General features: G+C 52.0%; 1 protein-coding gene across 10 annotated transcripts in view; it reads left to right on the forward strand.

The window, feature by feature from the left end:
• Positions 1-19,572, forward strand: part of Cux1 (cut like homeobox 1) — a 422,843-nt gene that overhangs the window by 387,089 nt on the left and 16,182 nt on the right. For 6 of the 10 annotated variants that reach the window (XM_045142920.1, XM_045142921.1, XM_045142918.1 and 3 more), the window contains 2 exons: positions 692-956; positions 3,800-4,524. The exons of the other annotated variants lie outside the window; for them this stretch is intronic. In XM_045142920.1, coding sequence (XP_044998855.1) covers positions 692-956; positions 3,800-4,514 — 980 coding nt within the window. In that variant the 3' untranslated portion in view covers positions 4,515-4,524. Of the gene's footprint in view, positions 1-691; positions 957-3,799; positions 4,525-19,572 lie in introns of those variants that run through there. 10 annotated transcript variants of the gene reach the window in all.

Here is a 19,572-nt window from a genome sequence, read left to right on the forward strand (position 1 = left end):
AGTCAGCCTCACCTCCCGCTTCTACCTCCTCATCTGCATTTCCTGGTTAATCCAGCCTTGTCCTTTAAGATGGCCTGAAACATCATCTTGTCTGGGAAGCCCAGGTGGCCCCTGCCCCAGGCCCTGTCCATCTCAGATGCCTGTACTTGCCTCTCTGGCTTAGTGCATTGTGGTCATCCACCTGAGTCCCTCTGCAGCCCTCACTGAAATAGCAAGTTGTTTAGGAACCTAGGTGACGTCAACAGCATGCTGTGCTGGGAACAGCATGGTTCCACTGTGGGGTTTTCTTTTCTATTTATCTATTTATTTGAGAGAGAGACAGAAAGAGAGAGAGAACGGGCACACCAGGGCCTCCAGCCACTGCAAATGAATTCCAGATGCATGCGCCCCCTTGTGCATCTGGCTAACGTGGGTCCTGAGGAATAGAGCCTCGAACCTTAGCCTTCACAGGCAAGCGCTTAACTGCTAAGCCATACCTCCAGCCTGGGCTTTATTTTCTTTGTTGTTATGAGTCACAGTGTGACTAGGTAACTGAATTGGCCTTGAGCTCGTGATCCTCCTGCCTCAGCCTCCCCAGTGCTGGAATCACAGGTGTTCCCCAGAATTCAGCCTAGTGCAGGGCGTTGCCACCTCCTGCTCTGCTCACTGGGGTCCATGACTTCATCATCCATCTCCCTTTCCCCCTCCACAGCCTACATGAAGCGAAGGCACAGCTCCGTCAGCGACAGCCAGCCCTGCGAGCCCCCCTCTGTGGGCATCGACTACAGCCAGGGTGCCAGTCCCCAGCCACAGCACCAGCTGAAGAAGCCCCGTGTGGTGCTGGCTCCTGAGGAGAAGGAAGCTCTGAAGCGAGCGTACCAGCAAAAGCCATACCCGTCACCAAAAACCATCGAGGAGCTGGCCACTCAGCTCAACTTGAAGACCAGCACCGTCATCAACTGGTTCCACAACTACAGGTATGCACCTCAAGCCATACTCCTAACCACCCGCATGGGCTTTGGCCCCCCAAGAGCAGGGGCCAGGTCTAGAACATTGTTGCTATGCAGCCACTCTCTCCCATATGGACTAGACCCCTCCCAGGGGGTCAGGGGCTCTCAAAACAGCAGCCAGCCGGGGATGGTGGCACACCACTTTTAATCCCAGCCCTAGGGAGGCAGTTGTAGGACATCACCTTGAGTTTGAGGCCACTCTGAGACTACACAGTTAATTCCAGGTCAGCCTGGGCTAGAGTAAAACCCTACCTTAAAAAATAAAACAAAAGCCGGGCATGGTGGCACACACCTTTAATCCCAGCACTCAGGAGGCAGACGTAGGAGGATCGCCATGAATTCGAGGCCACCCTGAGACTATATAGCTAATTCCAGATCAGCCTGGACCAGAGTGAGACCATACCTCAAAAAACCAAAAACAAATAAATAAATAAAATAAGTTTAAAAAAAAATCAAAGAAACAAAAAGAGAGAGAGAGAGAAAAGAAAGAAAAAAATCAGGGCCAAAAAGATGGCCTAAGATAAAGCGCTGGCCACTCAAGCTGAGTTACAGGTTTGATCCCCAGACCTTACATAGGAAGCTAGAAGCCATGGCGGGCGTCAGTCTTCCTAGCACACTGAAGGTGAGACAGGGGGTGGAGTCAGGAGAATTTCCAGACAGCAGAGAGAGAGACACGCATGAGAAACCCTGCCTCAAATGAGGTGAAAAGCTGAGAGCCAACCCGAAAGTTGTTCTCTGACATCCATATGTGCACCATGGCATGAACACACCCATACTTATATGCATGAACACACACACACAAAGCAAGAACCAATTATTCACAGTTGAACTGGGTGGAGCTCAGTAAAAGACCACTCGTCTAGAATCCTGCTCAGCAGTAGAGGCTTGTCTGGAATTCCTAGTGAAGGGCGAGTGTGCGGCGCAGTGATAACATACCTACCTAGAATGGCTCAGTGGTAGAGCTCCTGCCTAGAATCCCCCAGTGAGGGGCTGGGGGCGTGGCTCAGTGGTAGAGCTCCTGCCTAGAATCCCCCAGTGAGGGGCTGGGGGCGTGGCTCAGTGGTAGAGCACCTGCCTAGAATCCCCCAGTGAGGGGCTGGGGGTGTGGCTCAGTGGTAGAGCTCCTGCCTAGAATCCCCCAGTGAGGGGCTGGGGGCGTGGCTCAGTGGTAGAGCACCTGCCTAGAATCCCCCAGTGAAGGGCTGGGGGCGTGGCTCAGTGGTAGAGCTCCTGCCTAGAATCCCCCAGTGAAGGGCTGGGGTGAGGCTCAGTGGCAGAGCTCCTGCCTAGAATCCCCCAGTGAGAGGCTGGGGTGAGGCTCAGTGGCAGAGCTCCTGCCTAGACTCCCCCAGTGAGGGGCTGGGGGTGTGGCTCAGTGGTAGAGCACTCGTGTGCAAGGCACTAGGTTCAATCCATAGTGTAGCAAAAATAAAGTGAGAGGGGGAAAAGCATTCCCTTAGTGATTGACACAAGGCACGGGAAATCGTCTCCAGCATGGCCAACCCCAAGGCTTTGTGCACACCCACTTCGTTCAGGACACTGGGCCTGATGCTAAGTCATTCAGTGCTGCTTTTCCAATAGTGGGCATTTGCAGGTCATCCCTCTCAGGAAAACTCACTTAGATGACTGAACCTCGGACTGTGAGAGTGACGGGGAACGAACTTAGCCCTTCCATGGCACCACTGAGAGCTCCAAAGTGGGACAGCCCAGGCTATCTGTGGCTGGTTCTTCTTTTGTTTTTCCCAGGTAGGGTCTCATTCTGACCAGGGGTGACATGGAATTCACTATGCAGTTCAGGCTGGCCTTGAACCCACAGCATTCTCCTACCTGGGCTTCCCCAGTGCTGGGATTAAAAGTGGGCACTTCCACTCCTGCCGGGCAGAGAGAGAATGTACATACCAGGGCCTCCAGCCGCTGCAAACAATTCCAGATGTAAGCACCACTTTGTGCATCTGGCTTTATGTGGGCGGGTACTGGGGAATGCAACTCGGGTTGTTAGGCTTTGCAGGCAAGCCCCTTAACCGCTGAGCCCTCCCTCCAGCCCTAGTGCTCTTCTAAAATGCAGCACCGTGCCCTAGCCTGCAGGCCAGCAGTCTCAAGCAAAGTTCTGCTGGACGCTAGAGGCAATGGGATTAAAGAGCACCTATCCAGTTTCCACCCGTACTCGATCACGTGACCCTTCCTCACCCGGTGTGCTCCCCTCAGAGGAGAGAATTACCTGAAAATACATCATGGGTGGAAACCTGTTTGGAAGCCCTTGACCGAGACCTGTGACTCAGAGCTGGGGGTGCAAAATTTCCACTTTGGGCCACCCAATAACTGCTTTCTAGTGGAAGTCCTGACTGACGGCACGGTGGTTCTAGAGAGTCAGGGGTGTGTGCAAAGCACCACGCTAGGTGCTGACAGACAGACTGATGGACCAGCAAGGAGACAAGGAGCTGGGGCACACAATGGCGGTGCACGCCTGTTATCCCTGCGAGTCAGGGTGTGTTACCTTGTGCAAAGTACCACGCTGGGGGCACAGACAGACTGATGCACCAGCAAGTAGACAAGGAGCTGGGGCGCACAGTGGCCGTGCATGCCTGTGTTCCCAGCTCTTTTGCTGAAGCAAAAGGATCCTCAGCTTGAGGCCAGCCTGTGCTCCAGAACGCACTCGAGGCGATCCTGAGCTGCACAGCGAGACCCCTGTGTCAAAGAACAGACAAGAGCATAGGTGGCGGGCGGGCGGGCGGGCTCGGGCCTGGGCCTGCGGTTAGGCCCGCTGGGCCCGCTCACGCTCACGCTCACGGCGCCCTGCTTGTGTCCCGTAGGTCCCGGATCCGCAGAGAACTGTTCATTGAGGAGATTCAGGCAGGGAGCCAGGGCCAGGCCGGCGCCAGCGACTCGCCATCGGCCCGAAGCGGCCGCGCCGCGCCCAGCTCGGAGGGCGACAGCTGCGACGGCGTGGAGGCCGCCGACGCCGCCGACGAGCCCAGCGCGCCCGCGGCCGCCGCCACCAAGTCTCAGGGAGGGCCGGCCGAGGCGGCCCCGGCCCCGGCCCCGGCCCCGGCCGAGCGCGAGGAGGCGCCGCGGCCGGCCGAGAAGACCCAGCCGCCGCCCTCGGGGACGCCGGGCCCGGACGACGCCGACGACGACGCGGGCCGGCCCAGGCCGCCGCCGCCGCCGCCGCCGCCGCCGCCGCCCTCCGAGGTCCCCGCCGACGGCCCGGCGCCCGTGCCAAACCCCGCCGCGGCCCCCGCGGCCGGGGAGGACGCCGCTACCTCAGCCGCCGACGGCGCCGCCGCCCGGAGCGCCGCGTTGCCAAGCACCAGCGCGCCCGCCGCCGCCGCCGCCGCCGCCGCCGCCGCCGCGCCCGCGCGCAGGCCCAGCTCGCTGCAGAGCCTCTTCGGGCTGCCCGAGGCGGCGGGCGCGCGGGACTCGCGAGACAACCCCGTGCGGAAGAAGAAGGCGGCGAACTTGAACAGCATCATCCACCGCCTGGAGAAGGCCGCCAGCCGGGAGGAGCCCATTGAATGGGAGTTCTGAGGGCGCCGGGCCTGACCTGCCCGCCCGCCCGCCGGCCGGCCGGCCGGGCCTGGCCGCGCGCAGCCGGGCCTCGGCGCCGCGGGCCCGCGTCGGGCTGGTGGGCCGGGCGGGCCGGGGCGGCGGGCGGCGCGGGCGGGCCGGGCCGGGCCGGGCGGGCCGGGCCGGGCCGGGGCGGGCGGGCGGGCGGCGAGGCCTGGACGCGTTGCGCACTTACCGCCCTGCGGGCCACAGGGCAAAATCGCCATAGGCCAAGGTGCATATAGAAAACAAAAGGAGCATTAAGCCCAATCTATGTCGTGTTTTCAAGGAAGAAAACGGAAATGTGTAGTCGAGCTTTTTTGTACCCTGAAGTGTTTTTTTTATTGCCCTAAAAGTAATTTCCACAGGTTCTGGAATAACTCTTTACAGCTTTTGCCTTGCGCCCTCCTCTTTCGTGTGGGCTTTAAAAAAAAAAAAAAAATCAAACCCACATATTAAAAGGGGGCTTTTTATCTGCCATCTAATGGCTTCAGAGCGATAATACACTATTATCTTCTTAAACCAGGAAAAGGGGGGGGGGATTTTTCAGAAAAATTAAAAAAGAAAGTTTTTGTAGCTGTTCAGTTGCCACTAAGAGATTGCACAGTCAAACCGACTCTAAACACACTAGTTTGGATTCCTAAATATTTTCAAGAAAAGAATCTTCTCGTTTGAAACTTTGAATTAAAATAAAACACATTTACTCCACATATTTTTTAACAAAAAAAAAAAAAAAGAAAAGTCACATCAGGAAAAAAAAAAATATCTGATTTTGTGGTAGCTGACGTAGTGTTTTCTTGTACGTGAATAGATTCCTGACATGTAGTGCACATTGATCCATAGCTTTAACTGACTCTGGGCTTTTGCTGACCAGAGTTTGTTTAATACACTCCATTCTAGGCCAAATCAGGACAAAAAAAGAAAAGATCCGAATCTAGGTATTTTATAATCTGCTTTTTAACCTCTAACCGCAGAGCACGCTGATCAGACCTCATATCTCGGAGGTTTAGGAGACAAGTTAGAACTGTAGCATGTATACCCGTTCATTTTGTTTAATTTATGGTGTCTTCGTCCGCGTTGGCGCGTCTGCGCATGTGCAAGCGTCGAAAAGGAAGGAAAAACATAAAAGAAAATCTAGGCCCGCCAGGTCTCAGCAGTTCGTCCCTCCGTATGCAGGCTGTGGTCTGCGCGTCTTTCCTTGGCACAGAGGCACCTCACCTCACACCACTCTCCTGGGCGCCTGACGGACTGAGCCCCCCACCCCCCTGGGGAAGATGCCCCCTGGGCCTGGGCAGGGTTGGCGCAAGCATGCGCGCACACTCTCTCTTTCCCCCCTCTTCCCACCACAAGCACTGATGACCCTGTCAAACTCGTGGGAAGCTTCCTTCCCCGCAGAAGAGAGAACGTGGCAGTCCGGGCTCTGCTCCCACCTCTAGAGACAGCCCACACCCACCCACACTCAACGTTGACACTTCACTTCCAGACCAGACCTTTGGTCCTTCATTCATTTCTCCTCTTGCAAAGTTCTTTTTATGCAGTTTTTAAGGCAGTCTAAGTACAAATCAAAAGTCTAACTTGTCTCTGATCCCTCCCGTTGTCTATGTGTATATGCGTGAGTTCAGAGGTGGATGCGAGTGTGTGTGCGTGTGCGTGTGCAATTTTATACGTCTGTGTATTTTCTTAAGTACCTGTGCACATATAGAGTGCATTACTGCCACCTTTTTCAATAAGCTGGTTTATCAGTTACGGCTTCTACAAGTTTGCTAATTTAGACTCCTTTATTGCCATATCTTTAAACTAACAATAGATGATCTCGGTATATATATATTTTTTTTGCTTATTTATAGGTGCTGTATTTTATTATCTGATTGTTAGGAAGGGATGAACGGGGCAAATATTCTTTAGAGGGATAGACTGCCGGCAGTATTGGGTATAATTTACAAGATGTAGCTGTCATACTGTATATTACTGATTGAAAACTTTTTGACCGTATTGTGTATCATTGAAACCTTTGTCTTAGGTCAACATCTTTGGATGACATTTTAATGGTGCATTCATTATTTCTTAAGTTTAATTAATATTACTTTTTTTTGATTTGGGGGGTGGGAGGGAGTTCTAACTTTAAAGGTATGCTCCCACTGTTACTCCTCAGTGTGCTTGTTACTTACTTACCTTGTAGGACTTTGACTGTAACATGTGAAACCACATTTCTTGCATGATGTTTTAGAAATTATGTATTTCATTTACAGTCTCTTAACCTGCAACCACAGCCCTTAGTTGAGGTTTTCACAAATTTTTTAAGAGTCACTACACTAAGGACAATGCGTTTTCATGAATTAGAAGTTTCCAGAAGGCTCTAGGAGGCTGGGAGTCAGGCCCTTTGTCTTTGAATGGTTGCATCATTTCTGCACTCGAGATCTGGTTCAGGGAGAAGAGAATTGTCAGTGGAGGAGTGGAAGGGGAAGTGAGTGGATCCACATCCCGCTCGATGCAGGGACGTTTAGTAAGGAAGAGTGCGTTCACACCAGGGACCCGTGGGGACATGGAGTGGAGTCACTGGTGGCACCATCGTGCCCTGGGCACAGAAACCTCAAGGGAAACTTGTCATCATGGGTGATGACCCTCTAAGTACCTAATTGTCACTAGAATGAGAAGCAGAGTCAACAGGACCTATGAGAGTAGTGTGTGAGTTTTCAAGGCGTGACTGTTACTTAACCACAGCGTGACATCTGAGGAAGTGGAAAAGTCTAAATTTTATCCATCCTGGTGGCCACATGGTAACAGTGTAAAACAGCCTTTGGCTCTTCCAAGCATGTTAGTCATTTTTGTTTTTTCTTTTTCATTTTTGAATTAGGTTGTTGTTGATTCCCTGGTCTGTCTGTTCTGCCAGAATTATATCTGGATGCTTGATACAATCAGTTGGTTAGATTTTGCTTGTAGCCATGTGTTTGTATTTTTTCTCTATTATTTATTATTATTATTATTTTATGATTTGAGATTCCCGGTCTTATAGTGTTATGGGTAAAGCTAGCACTGTCTGTAATATTTCTGAGACTTGCCACAAAAAAAAATTGTGGTGGGGGGGATGTCTCCCTCCTCATCCAGCCCCCATTTTGAGTCTGAGTTCATCTTTCTTCTTGATAAGCAATATTCAAGTGCCTTGAGCAGCGCCCCTTTGTGTGGTGACCTTCCGCCGGTCTGGGATCCAAACAGTAGTTCCCACAGGCGGCCACCCCTCCTCCTCTTTACACCCTTACCAGCCTGAAAAGCTGAGTTGAACCTCCCCCTGAGGAAACAGTTCCATAGAAGACACTAATGTTTCATCACAAGCTCCATGATGCCCCTTTAAATGGCTTCTTTTTGCTCCTTGATGGCAGCATTCATAACTGGAGGTATCTACCACTGCTCACCTGGCCAAGTGGTGACTAGCATAAGAAGCACTGTTCACATCTGGCCCCTTCACCCCTTGCTGCTTGTCCAAGTCCCCTTGCAGTACCCAAGGGGCCTCCTGTGTATGGGTTCTGCCTTAGACCCCGACTATTCACTTCCACCCCAACCTGGCTCCCCAGCCACTTCCTCTCTAGAACCTCCGGATCGGGCCAGATGTCTTACTTCTTTCTTGAATGTCAGAACGTGATTATTCTCCTAACCAGCCTGCCTCAGGAGCACTGGGACATGAAGTAGCTTATGTGATACCCCGGGGCAGGATCTAGGCAGACACCCCAGGATACAGGTTTGGGAGAAATTAAATCATAACTTGTAGGACAACTGTCAAACCATGCCACCCTGTAAAAGTGAGGCAGAACAGCTTAGGAGCCTTCCTGTTCAAATTCCCTCCGGTCTGTGTCTCTTTCTCTCCTTTAAAAACCACCCTGTTTGAAACCAGTTCTGGCAGATAGCCCAGGCCCAGAATGCAACAGGGCATTGAGCTCAGTGTCCCTCTCGGTTCTTGTGGCCAGGAGGATCCCTGCCCATCGCTACCTCACAGACCCTCTTAGCCTACCTTCCTCATCCCTCAGGACCCAAGCTAGTGGCTTGGTTCATGAGCAAGCCACACAGGAGACAGCTTGTATCCAATGCAGAGGGGATGTGCGCTCTAGGTATCTGCTTGCCACCTGGGGTCAAACAGCAGTGAGACCCCCATAAGTGGAAACCAGAGACCCAGATTAGGACCATCCCACTGTGGCCAGACCGGCTCCAGTAGTCATCCCTGACAGAAGGGATTGATGAATCCGAGTTCATCATGCAGTGTGTTTTCATTCCTGGCACTAGACAAGCAGATCTCGCCCAAAAAAAGAAAGAAAGAAAAACTGCAGAGTGGCCAGGAGAACATCCTCATGTCCTAGGATTAGCACAAACTAAACTGGAGGTTGCTACTGCCCTTGACCTTGAGTCTTTGCCTGAAACACACCGCAAAAGACACCTTTAGAAGCCCAGCTCAGGCCTTACTCATTCCAGGCCAGCTTTCCGAGGCTGTGAGCTATTCGTGCACGGGAAACCAGCAGGGCTCAGGAACGGGTGCTGAGCGTGGCAGGCTCTTGACTGTGGTCCTTCAGGCTGGAGGCCTGGCTGTGGTTCTCCTGCCCCTTCCTCGAAGCCCCCCTCCCATCTTCACACTCACCTGTCCCCTTCTACCTCACCATTTGATGTCATCACACAGAACCGAGGGAGCGGCCGTGAGCATCTTGGCTTGGTAGATGGGCTTTTGCCTTCTTTTGCAGACACACCATGGAGGGGTCCCTGGGCTCCACAAGACCCATGGATCTTTCCCTTGCCACCTGTTCCTGAGGTCTCCGCAGCTGTTCTGTCTGCAGGCAGGGGTGGTCTCTGGCCTCAGAGAGCCTTGTCTTCTTGGGCTGCCATTGCTCTTGGCTCGTTCCTGTGCAGCTGTCAGGCTCCATCACAGCCATTTTCCTTACCCTGGGCTGTACCCCAACGGGCACATGAGCACACCTCCCTCTTTCCCCCCACCCCCAGGAACTCGGTAGCTGTCTATGTCTTTGCTGTCTCTAGCACTGGGTGGCCTGACTTGGACATCACTGTGAGCCCCCGCTTTGCAGACATATGCCATCTCCCAAACAGGAAGGGATGTGTGGCTGTTTCCCTCCATGAGCTTGCCCAGACTTTCTGCTTCCCAGAGCACACCAGTTTCCATTTGGTGCCGAAGAAAACCAGCTTCTACGGCAGCTAGCAGGTGGAGGGCCTGCCCACTCTGATGGGCAAAGTGTCCCAAAGGGACAAGGGAGACTGAGGGTTTTTGTCCATGAATGTCCATGAGCTTGGGCATCGACGCACGGGGCACAACTCACATCAGTGCCACTGCTATGGTTTTGATGGGGTCTCAGTGACTTTAGAGGAACCTCTTTAGCCACCAGGGTATAAGGCCTGCCCAGGCAGCCTGGGACGCTAAGGTGACTTGGCTCCATCTCTTAGAGGGCTGTGTGACAGTTCTGTCCCGTTTGATGACATTGTTTTCATTCCCATCACTGCCAATTTTTTTTTTTTTTTAGATGAAAACTATCAGGAAAAGAGGGGAAACAAGCTCCTTAGTAGAGTTGCAACCCCAAGACCCTCAGGGTCAATCACAGTGGAAGAAGAAGGGGGCACAGAGGACAGGGAGCAGAGTGTGGAATGAGGCCTGTCCTGTGTTCCCTGTGGCCCACGCCCCACTTCAGGACCTGCCTCCTCCCTCGCTCCCTCCCTCGCCTTGCCCACCCACCTTCCTCTACCACCTCCCCTCCAAAGACCCCACGTCCACATCATCAGCGGCATCTCAAGTTTTCCTTTTTGGATTTAATGACATTTAGCTTTAACAAGACATTTCCAAAGCGCCTAGTCTCCTCCACTATGCTGACTTTAAAAGTTCAGCATTGTAGCTGAAAAGAATCCTGTGGGTGGAGGGGGGGGGGAGGCTAATGAGAGAAAGACATTAGGCTACGTTATGCGTGGATGTGCACTTCCTGTCCCCGCCATTCAACTCTTCAAATGCCTTTGAGTTGCTTTCCATGGATCATTTTAGTTTGCTCGTGTTAAGAAGTCTAGTCTGCATTACTGTAATTCCTGTAGCACTCGGGCTTTAATTTCTTCCACAAAAAAAATCTGCTATGTGCTATGTATCAAGCTTTCTGTGATCAGAAAGGAAAGGTGCCTTAAATCCCAATGTCACGCCTGTATCCCTACGGAAAAATAATCAGAAGCACAGCACCCGGAAGCGTTGGGACTTCCGTTGGCAAAACAAGACACCATTCAGCAAGACACATCCAAGTGGCACGGGGGCTGCTTTCGTTTGATAATTCCTTTCCCCAACCCTTAACCATCATCTTTTTTTTGTTTTCTTTAATTTTTTTTTTTTTGTCGTTTGCTTTAAACAGAAAGCACTTAATAGATGACTATGTCAAAGCTCTGTGCAATAGAAATCACGTTTCTTCTTTTAGAAAAGATAGCGTTTATTGCACACCAAATGAACTCAAAGTAAGCTTTAGACCAAGACGATTCAGGTCGTTGATGAGTATGTTCACTGTAGTTCTGTGTGTTGGTTGCCAAAGGGCAAACAGGCCTCCCTTGGCCTCTGAGGCTCCCAGCCCCAGCCCCTAGTGAACGCAGAGGCTCCTGGGTCGGGGCTACAGGGGTTCAGCAGCTGGGAACCTTCTCGGGTGTCTGAGACCACAGCTGTCCCTTCCAGCACTTAACCCTCTCTTGTGGAGATAGACCGACTGCTACTGATCTGCCAGTGTGCACAAGGATGATTATAAAAGGATGTTTCTTTAAGAAAGAAAAAATAATAATTATTTCTATCCTCTTCTATTTATTACTACTAGGTTAATCATGTAAGTTCGTAAAGGGAGTGTGTTGTTTGTGTTGTTGTCGTTGTCACAAATGCTTTAGCTGTCACTCCAGTGGATGATGTCCCCAGCCCCACACCCACACCTCCTTCCCCAGAGTCCCCCAAAAAAGTCTGGGGAACCTCAGGAGGTGGGGTCATGGGTGGCACAAAGGGGTCCTCCAGCAGAAACACCTGTCTCCCCAGTAGCCACTCAAACAGATGGTCTGTACACATCTTAACTGTTCAAACGAGAGAGTCGGTGAACACAAAATTTCCCATGTCAGGCAGCGCCGTGAGGAGCCACAGTGCAAACTGCAAAACCAAGTTCAAGTTCCCCCAAAGCCTCCTAGAGCCTCTCTGTCAAGACTTCTGGGTTCATGAAGGTTTGGCGAGCCTGGATCAGGGAAGGTGGGCAGCCTGGCCCTCAAGCTGGAGAGTGGTTTCTTGCAAGGCCCCCAAGGGCTGCCGCGTCCTACTTGGCTTTCCATGCCGTGGTGGTTCCTTGCTTTCAAAGTCAGGGGATACCACCTCGGGAAGGGGGCCAGTGTCACTTTTCACCGAAGGTGGTTAGAGGGCTCATAGCCAGGAGAGGAGGTCACGGGGAGAGAGATGAGATATGGAGAAAGAACTTCCCGTGGCTAGAAGCACAGCCAGCCAGACACCACTTTACTTGTTTGCTTGCTTGCCTCCCAGGGGTGAGGATGCGCGGAAACCCCAAACTCAGTCATGGGCCTCGCAGGAAGAAGCTGACCCGGTGGGGGCGGGGGCCAGGGACCCTATCCACCCGAGGCAGGGCCGGACACCTGTCTTTTTTCCTCAGCCTACCGTACCCCCATTCACTTGGTAGTGCATTTCTTTCCATATTGTGTTTTTACTCATTCTCTGAAATTTTAGGGGGTGCCCCATTTATCTCTTTGGGGAAAAAAAAAAGATTTTTACAAAGCTGTCCAATGAAAATTGCCCCGATCCTCCAAGGGTTCCATTTTCCTCTAATCAGTCTATGCATTTCTTTATCTTTCCTCTCTCTCTCTCTCTCTCTCTCTCCCCACCAAAAAAAAAAAAAAAAAAAAAAAAACAGACATCTCATGTCCCACCCTCTGAGATCCCCCTCCTCAGAAAGAATGCTATGCGTTTTGGAGACATGAGAGTTCGTTCCAAAACCTTGGGGCTTTTGAGAATAGCTTGCCATAAGCTAAAAGTGGGGCAGAGTAGACAGCAGGAAGTTTTCCTGAGTCCCTTTCCATGGAATCGAGACCCGGCTCCTTGCGTTGGTGCAATGACTACTTGCTTTGCGAGCGGGTAGCGCCGCACTCCTTTGCAGACTACTAACACAGCACATGACACGTGTCACAGAGCGGCCACCTCCTCAGACAGCCCTTCATAAGCTCCGCTTCCCCCAGCGCATCATGTTACATTCTAGCAGTATTTTACCTTTTTTTTTTTTTTTTTCCAGTAAGGCACTAAGTCTTAGGTGTTTTTAGAACCTGTTTGTTCATACAGTCACCTATTTTTTTTTTTTTTTTGTCTTTTAATTCTCACAAAGACCCAATTGACCAAAAAAAGAAGAGAGAGGGAAAAAAAAAAAAAGGCGTCATTTTTGTACAAATAGCTTTGAGAAGCCTCTTGTGTTGCCGTGACGCATCTCTGATCATGTCTGATTTCTTGCTATATTTGTTTTCAACATTAAGAGTCAAAGTTGATCTGGCTGGCGTGGGGGTGGGGGAGGCACCCGTCGGCCCTCAGCGTCGTCCCTTCTGTCTTTGGTTAGCCATACGATGTTTGTTCTCAGCACTGTACAACGGTCCCTATATGATATGGAGAAGCAATATCACTGAAACTCACACCATGTATTATTATTCACTAGCACCCTAGGTGTGATAATTGAAGTAAATATCTTTTATACAAACACAAGAACGCGTGGGCTGTTTTTTCTTGAAAGTGCTCCGGCCTGAGGAAAAGCAGCAACACTTAGATGCGGGTCCAATGTGCACCTCAAGGATCGTCATTGCTTCCCACGTGCCCTCTGCCACAGGGGTCAGCAGAAGCCTGGGATGCCACGATCTGGGTGATGGTGATGGCAAGTCCCGTGTGCTTCTCCATCCCAGTGCCCAGTGCGAGGTCCCTAAGGCCCTGCCTACTTGCTCTCGTCCCTGTACCTTTGAACGGGGCATTTACCCTTGCTGATAATCAGCTTCCTTGCCTGTCAAACGAAGACACCACAACCTGCCCTGAACCCTTGTTATGAGGACCAGGGTCGACGGACTGGGGTGCTGACTGCAACCTGGGCTCACAGTAGCAGCAGCCCAGCAGCAGGGGATTGGGTGACCAGAGACACGGCCAGGTAGCTCGACTGAGCTGCCCACACGTGACCAGTGGCTAGTCTCAAGTTCTGGGGAGGTCTTGCTTTGTCCCTGGCTCCTGATTATAAAAAGGAATAGCCAGTCGGGCATGGAGGCACCTACCTTGAATCCTAGGACTTTCAGTAGGTAGATATACGGGGATTGCTGTGAGTTCGAGGCTAGGCTGGGACTACAGAGTGAGTTCCCACGTCAGCCTGGGCTACAGTGAGACCCTACCTCAAAACAAACAAAGAAAGCAGTAGACAAGGGTCACTGGTGAATGTGGGCAAATGAGTGGAAGCTGAAGGAGGGAAAGGTGGCTTGTGAGTTTCTGACATGAAGGGGCTACTGACAAAGTGACCCTGCTGGCGCCTGGAGCTGGAGCTGGAGGTGGGGAGCAGGGTTGGCTGTGAGCCGACCCAGGTGCGTCACTCAAAATGTTTCGTGCTTCGAGAACTACTGGGCGGGAAGAATTGCTATCCATATAGTGGGTGACTGGCTGCTGAATCTTGCTTGTATGTTTAATCTGGACGTTTCAGAATGCAAAATAATGCAACATAGTTTTGAGTCCTTCTCAAATGAAACTGGACTGGACCCTCCTTTTCACCCCGAGCCTCATCCAGCCCTGGCATGCCCATTCTCTCTCTCTGCCTCTGTCTCAAATAAATAAATATAAAAAACCAAAAAGCTCAATTAGCTAAATTAAGGTATAAAACAAATAGCACATGGCCTTTTTTTCTAAATAGCATCCCCAAGTTAGATTTACCTAAGCAAAACTAGAGTTGCACAAAGTTAATTTCTTTTGTTGGTCCATTGAAGGGCCTAGAATCCCCCAGTGAGGGACTGGGGGCATGGCCCAGTGGCAGAGCTCCTGCCTAGAATCCCCCAGTGAGGGGGCTGGGGGCGGGGCTCACTGGTAGAGCCCCTGCCTAGAATCCCCCAGTGAGGGGCGGGGGTGTGGCTCACTGGTAGAGCCCCTGCCTAGAATCCCCCAGTGAGGGGCTGGGGGCGTGGCTCAGTGGTAGAGCCCCTGCCTAGAATCCCCCAGTGAGGGGCTGGGGGTGTGGCTCAGTGGTAGAGCAGCTGCCTAGAATCCCCCAGTGAGGGGCTGGGGGCGTGGCTCAGTGGTAGAGCTCCTGCCTAGAATCCCCCAGTGAGGGGCTGGGGGCGTGGTTCAGTGGTAGAGCTCCTGCCTAGAATGGCCAACATGTGAGATGTTTGAAACCATCCTGTCTGCATTATGTCTAATAGGACCTGGAGTGGCTGCCCAGCATTGTCAGGGGTGAGGTAGCGCATTGAGTTAGTCAAGGTTCCCACAGGTTGACAGAGGTCTGAGTGTAGCCTTGCCAAGCCATCCTCCATCCTGGTAGATTGAAAGGCCCAAAAGAATAGTTGGGATGTTAGGACAGTGCCAACCTCCATGGACCGTTGATTGCAGCATGACCCACCCATTGTGAAGCTCTTTGCCCTTATGGAGTGGCAGCAAACCTTTGCCTGGCCTTGGGCAGTTTCCACTAAGGTTCCTACCTCTTCTAAGTAGTTTAGATTCTCAGAATGTCAACAGGAAAGGCCTTCCCCTCAGCCCCTCAGCAGAACGATTAGTGGGGAAGTAATGGCAGGGCTGGCGAACGGTGGTGATGCTTCTGGGAGTGAGAGTTGCTGGTCACATTTGTTGCCAAGGGAAACGTTAGGGTGTCTTTGTGGTTATGTGGTTTCACATTGGAGTCTCAGTGTCATCCCTTACTAACTGGTGACCTTGGACAAGTCTCAGTCAATACTCGGGATATCTCTTCTGAAAGAATGAACAGATTCATAAAAGCCTTCACGGGAATGCCAAGCTTAGCCGGGTGTGGCGGCTCTCACCCCTAATCCCAACATTCAGGAGGCTGAGGTTGGGGAATCTCTGTGACTTCAAGACCAGCCTACGCTACAGAGTGAGTTCCAAGTCAGCCTAGGCTAGAGTGAGATCCTACCTCAAATAGAAAAAAAACAAAAAAGGATGGTGGTGGGGAGAAATGACAATCTTACCAGGCTTGGTAGGGCAGAAACTGTAACCCACAAGTCCAGCGCTTGCCTGTGCAGTTTAAAGACAACCTCTCAAAAAAGGGCTGGGCTAGGGATGCAGCTCAACGGCACAGCACTTGCTTAGAATCCCCAGTGAGGGACTGTGGACGTGGCTCAGTGGCAGAGCCCTTCCTTGCCTACCTAGCATGCATGCGACCTCTGCTTCAATCCTCCGCCCTGGAAAAAAAAGAAAGAAAGAAGGAAGGAAGAAAGGAAGGAAGGAAGGAAGGAAGGAAGGAAGGAAGGAAGGAAGGAAGGAAGGAAGGAAAGAAAGAAAGAAAGAAAGAAAGAAAGAAAGAAAGAAAGAGAAAAAATAGGGGCTGGAGGCTGGAGGGATGGCTTAGCCGTTAAGGCGTTTGCCTGCAAAGCCAAAGGACCCAGGTTTGATTCCCCAGGAGCCACATAAGCCAGGTGTATATGCACAAGGTGGTGTATGTGTCTGGGATTTGCTTGCAGTGGCTGGAGTCCCTGGTGCACCCATTCTCTCTCTCTCTGTCAATTAAATAAATAAAACTTTAAAAAAAATAAAGAAAGAGAGAGAAAAAGCTGGGCGTGGTGGTGCACGCCTTTAATCCCAGCACTCGGGAGGCAGAGGAAGGAGGATCACCATGAGTTTGAGGCCACCCTGAGACTATATAGTGAATTCCAGGTCCGCCTAGGCTAGAGTGAGACCCTACCTTGAAAAACCAGAAAAAGAAAAGTAAGAAAAATAATTGTTCCAACCTAAGGTGTGCTCGAGGACAATGAAATGACTCCCCAGATTTGGTCTGAGCCACTCCACAAATACGCTGACTTCTACAGATAGCTGATCAGAGCACACGGAAGCAGGCCAGAGTGGGCATGGGAAGTGGACCCTGGGAGGAGGGGAGGAGGAGCATCAGGTTTAAGTTCAGTCTGAGGCGCCAGCTAGGCATCAGATGTAAAGTTAGTTCAAGGAATAGCATGGGAGCCTGGCACTGGCACGCACACCTGTCAGCCCAGCAGTGGGAGACGAAAGAGGGCGACTGCCAGGAATCCCAGGACAGCCTGGGCTACGCTGCATGCGTAAGATGAGCCAGAGCCACAGAGAGAAATCCTGACTCAGGAATTAGAGAAGGGGGCTGGAGAGACGGCTCAGAAGTTAAAGGCACTTGTTTGCAAAAGCCTGATGACCTGGGTTCAATTCCCCAGTACCCACATAAAAATGCACAAAGTGGCACATGCGTCTGGAGTTTGTATGCAGTGGCAGGAGGCCCTTGCATGCCTATTCTCCCACCCTCCCTCCCTCCCTCTGTCTCTCTCTAATAAATAAGTAAATATTGTTTTAAAAAGAATAAGAGCCAGCCAGGCCTGGTGACGCACACCTTTAATCCCAGCACTCAGGAGGCAGAGATAGAAGGATCACCATGAGTTCAAGGCTAGCCTGAGACTACATAGTGAATTCCAGGTCAGCCTGAGTTTGAGTGAGACCCTACCATGAGGTGTGCGGGGGGTCGACAAAGAATAAGAGAGGGAAGGATAAAGAGAGAGAGGTGACTACCAGCTTATGAATGGCATCCAAGTTCACGAGTTTCCAGCATCTGAGGCCCTGGACACAGGGGCGCTCAACAGCGTGACAACCAGACAATCAGAGGCATGATCAGCACAAAGGGGCCCTGGCGGATCGAGGATCTGGGTACCTGCTGCTGAAACTAAAACGGGGGGCTGGTCAGGGAGGGTCTGACCATGCCGGAAGACAGGTGGGGATTTTGGGATGTGGGCAACAAAGTCTGATGGAAAGGTTTAGGGAGCTGGAGAAGAGAAGGTGGACATGGGAGAATAGACAGGAGACAGGTTCTTCAAGAGGGCTGATGTGTTGGGGACGCCCTCATGTGGGAGGGCACCCCTGTCACTTGAGGCAAAACATAGCTCAGCAAGCATCTCTTGCTAATTGTGAGGACATCCAGGGACAGCAACAGGACAGCGATGGATGTGGAGCAGACAGGATAGATAGGGTACGTAGGACAGCCAGCTCCACAGCCCACATAAGGCCTGTGGGTGTCTAATTTAATACCACAGGGAACTCAGATGCCAGAAAAGCCGTGAGTACAGCTCCCCAGGCCTCCCTATTGCAGTCCTGTAGTGAGACATTTCTGCCCTTGACTTATTTGCAGCCCCCCCCTCTTGACTTACATTCTCTCTCCCTCCCTCCCTCCCTCCCTCCCCCCCTCCCGCTCTCTCTCTCTCTCTCTCTCTATGCCTAGGATGGAACCCAGGGCCTGATGTATGGTAGGCAGGGATCTACCAGTAAGCCACCCACAGCCCTTTACAGGTGGATTCTAAGCAGGTACTCTACTGCCAAGCCACACTCCCCTTCTAGGCAAGCATTCCACCACTGAGGCCCATAGCCAACACCCCCTTCTTTATTTTTTATTTTATTTATTATTATTTTTGTTTGGTTTGGTTTTTTTTTCGAGGTAGGGTCTCATTCTGCTCCAGGCTGACCTGGAATTCACTACGTAGTCTCAGGGTGGCCTCAAACTCACGGTGATCCTCCTACCTCTGCCTCCCGAGTGCTAGGATTAAAGGCATGCGCCACCACGCCCGGCTTACACCTTTTTTCTTAAAGACACTGTCACACTACGTAGTCCAGGGTGACCTTGAACTCGCTGTCCAGTTTTAGAATACTGGGATCACAGACGTGTGCCACGACACCCAGTCCCCTGTGCCTTGGACTAAAGGGCAGATTCTAGTTTCACTAGGTCCCGGTCTTATTGGTGCTTTGATTTTTTTTTTTAACCTCTCTATGAACTGTGCCTTAGAAGAAGCCCCTCCAGATTCTTCTAGAAGGATGAGTTCTCATAGGCTTCATAGGAGGAGCGGGAAGTCTTGGACCATCCTTGAAGAGCGCCTGTCAGAGGCAAGGCTCACCCGACCATGGGCTCCCCCACTCCATCTGGCATGCTCCCTGCTTCTCAGGATCCTCTCTCTTGCACATGTCCCCACCACCAGGCTCCACCCCAATTCCCACCCTCGCCAGGCCCCTGACCAAGGTCCCTCCTCCACATCTCAGCTGCTCCTGGCTTCCCATACCTGGACCACAGTCATGCCAATCGATTGCCCACAGCCTAGGCTCAAGACACTCACGGTGCCTCCTTATTCCTGAACTGTCGCTCTATCCCTTGGCCCTGAACAAACACACTCCCTCCTCAAGGACTGGGGCCATGGCTCAGTGGTAGAGCTCCTGTCTAGAATCCCCAGTGAGGGGCTGGGGGCATGGCTCAGTGGTAGAGCTCCTGCCTAGAATCCCCCAGTGAGGGGCTGGGGGCATGGCTCAGTGGTAGAGCTCCTGCCTAGAATCCCCTGTGAGGGGCTGGGGCGTGGCTCAGCAGTATAGGGCTTGCCTACTCAGGCTCTGTGTGAGGTCCTTCTAATCCTGCAGATGTCACCCCGCCCCCGCCCCCCCCCCCCCCCCGCAGCAGCTGGGCACTGCCCTCCTGCACCATCCCCTCGCCCCAGTGTTCATAGGCAGTTCTGGGAGCCACAGGTTGATTCCCACACGGGGGGAGCCACTGACAGTTGCCTCTCCTCCACTTCTCTGATTGCCTCGATATGAGCCCATTCTTGGACAAGGTCTAGTTTGTGACCCGTTCAGACAGTGACTCCATCCCCTCCCTCCACCCAAGCCCGTAGTCATGTTACCCAAGTCCCATTGACTGTCTATTGATTTCTTCTCTCTACACTCCAACACTGGAGTTAGCACAGTCCTGTGAGGCAGCCAGATCTGCAATCTGCTACACAGGCCCAAGAACTCCAAAGCAGACTGTCAGGTCATGGCACCATGCTCTTGTCTCCC

The sequence above is a fragment of the Jaculus jaculus genome, chromosome 2, assembly GCF_020740685.1.
Source record: "Jaculus jaculus isolate mJacJac1 chromosome 2, mJacJac1.mat.Y.cur, whole genome shotgun sequence".
NCBI classification, from domain to species: domain Eukaryota; kingdom Metazoa; phylum Chordata; class Mammalia; order Rodentia; family Dipodidae; genus Jaculus; species Jaculus jaculus.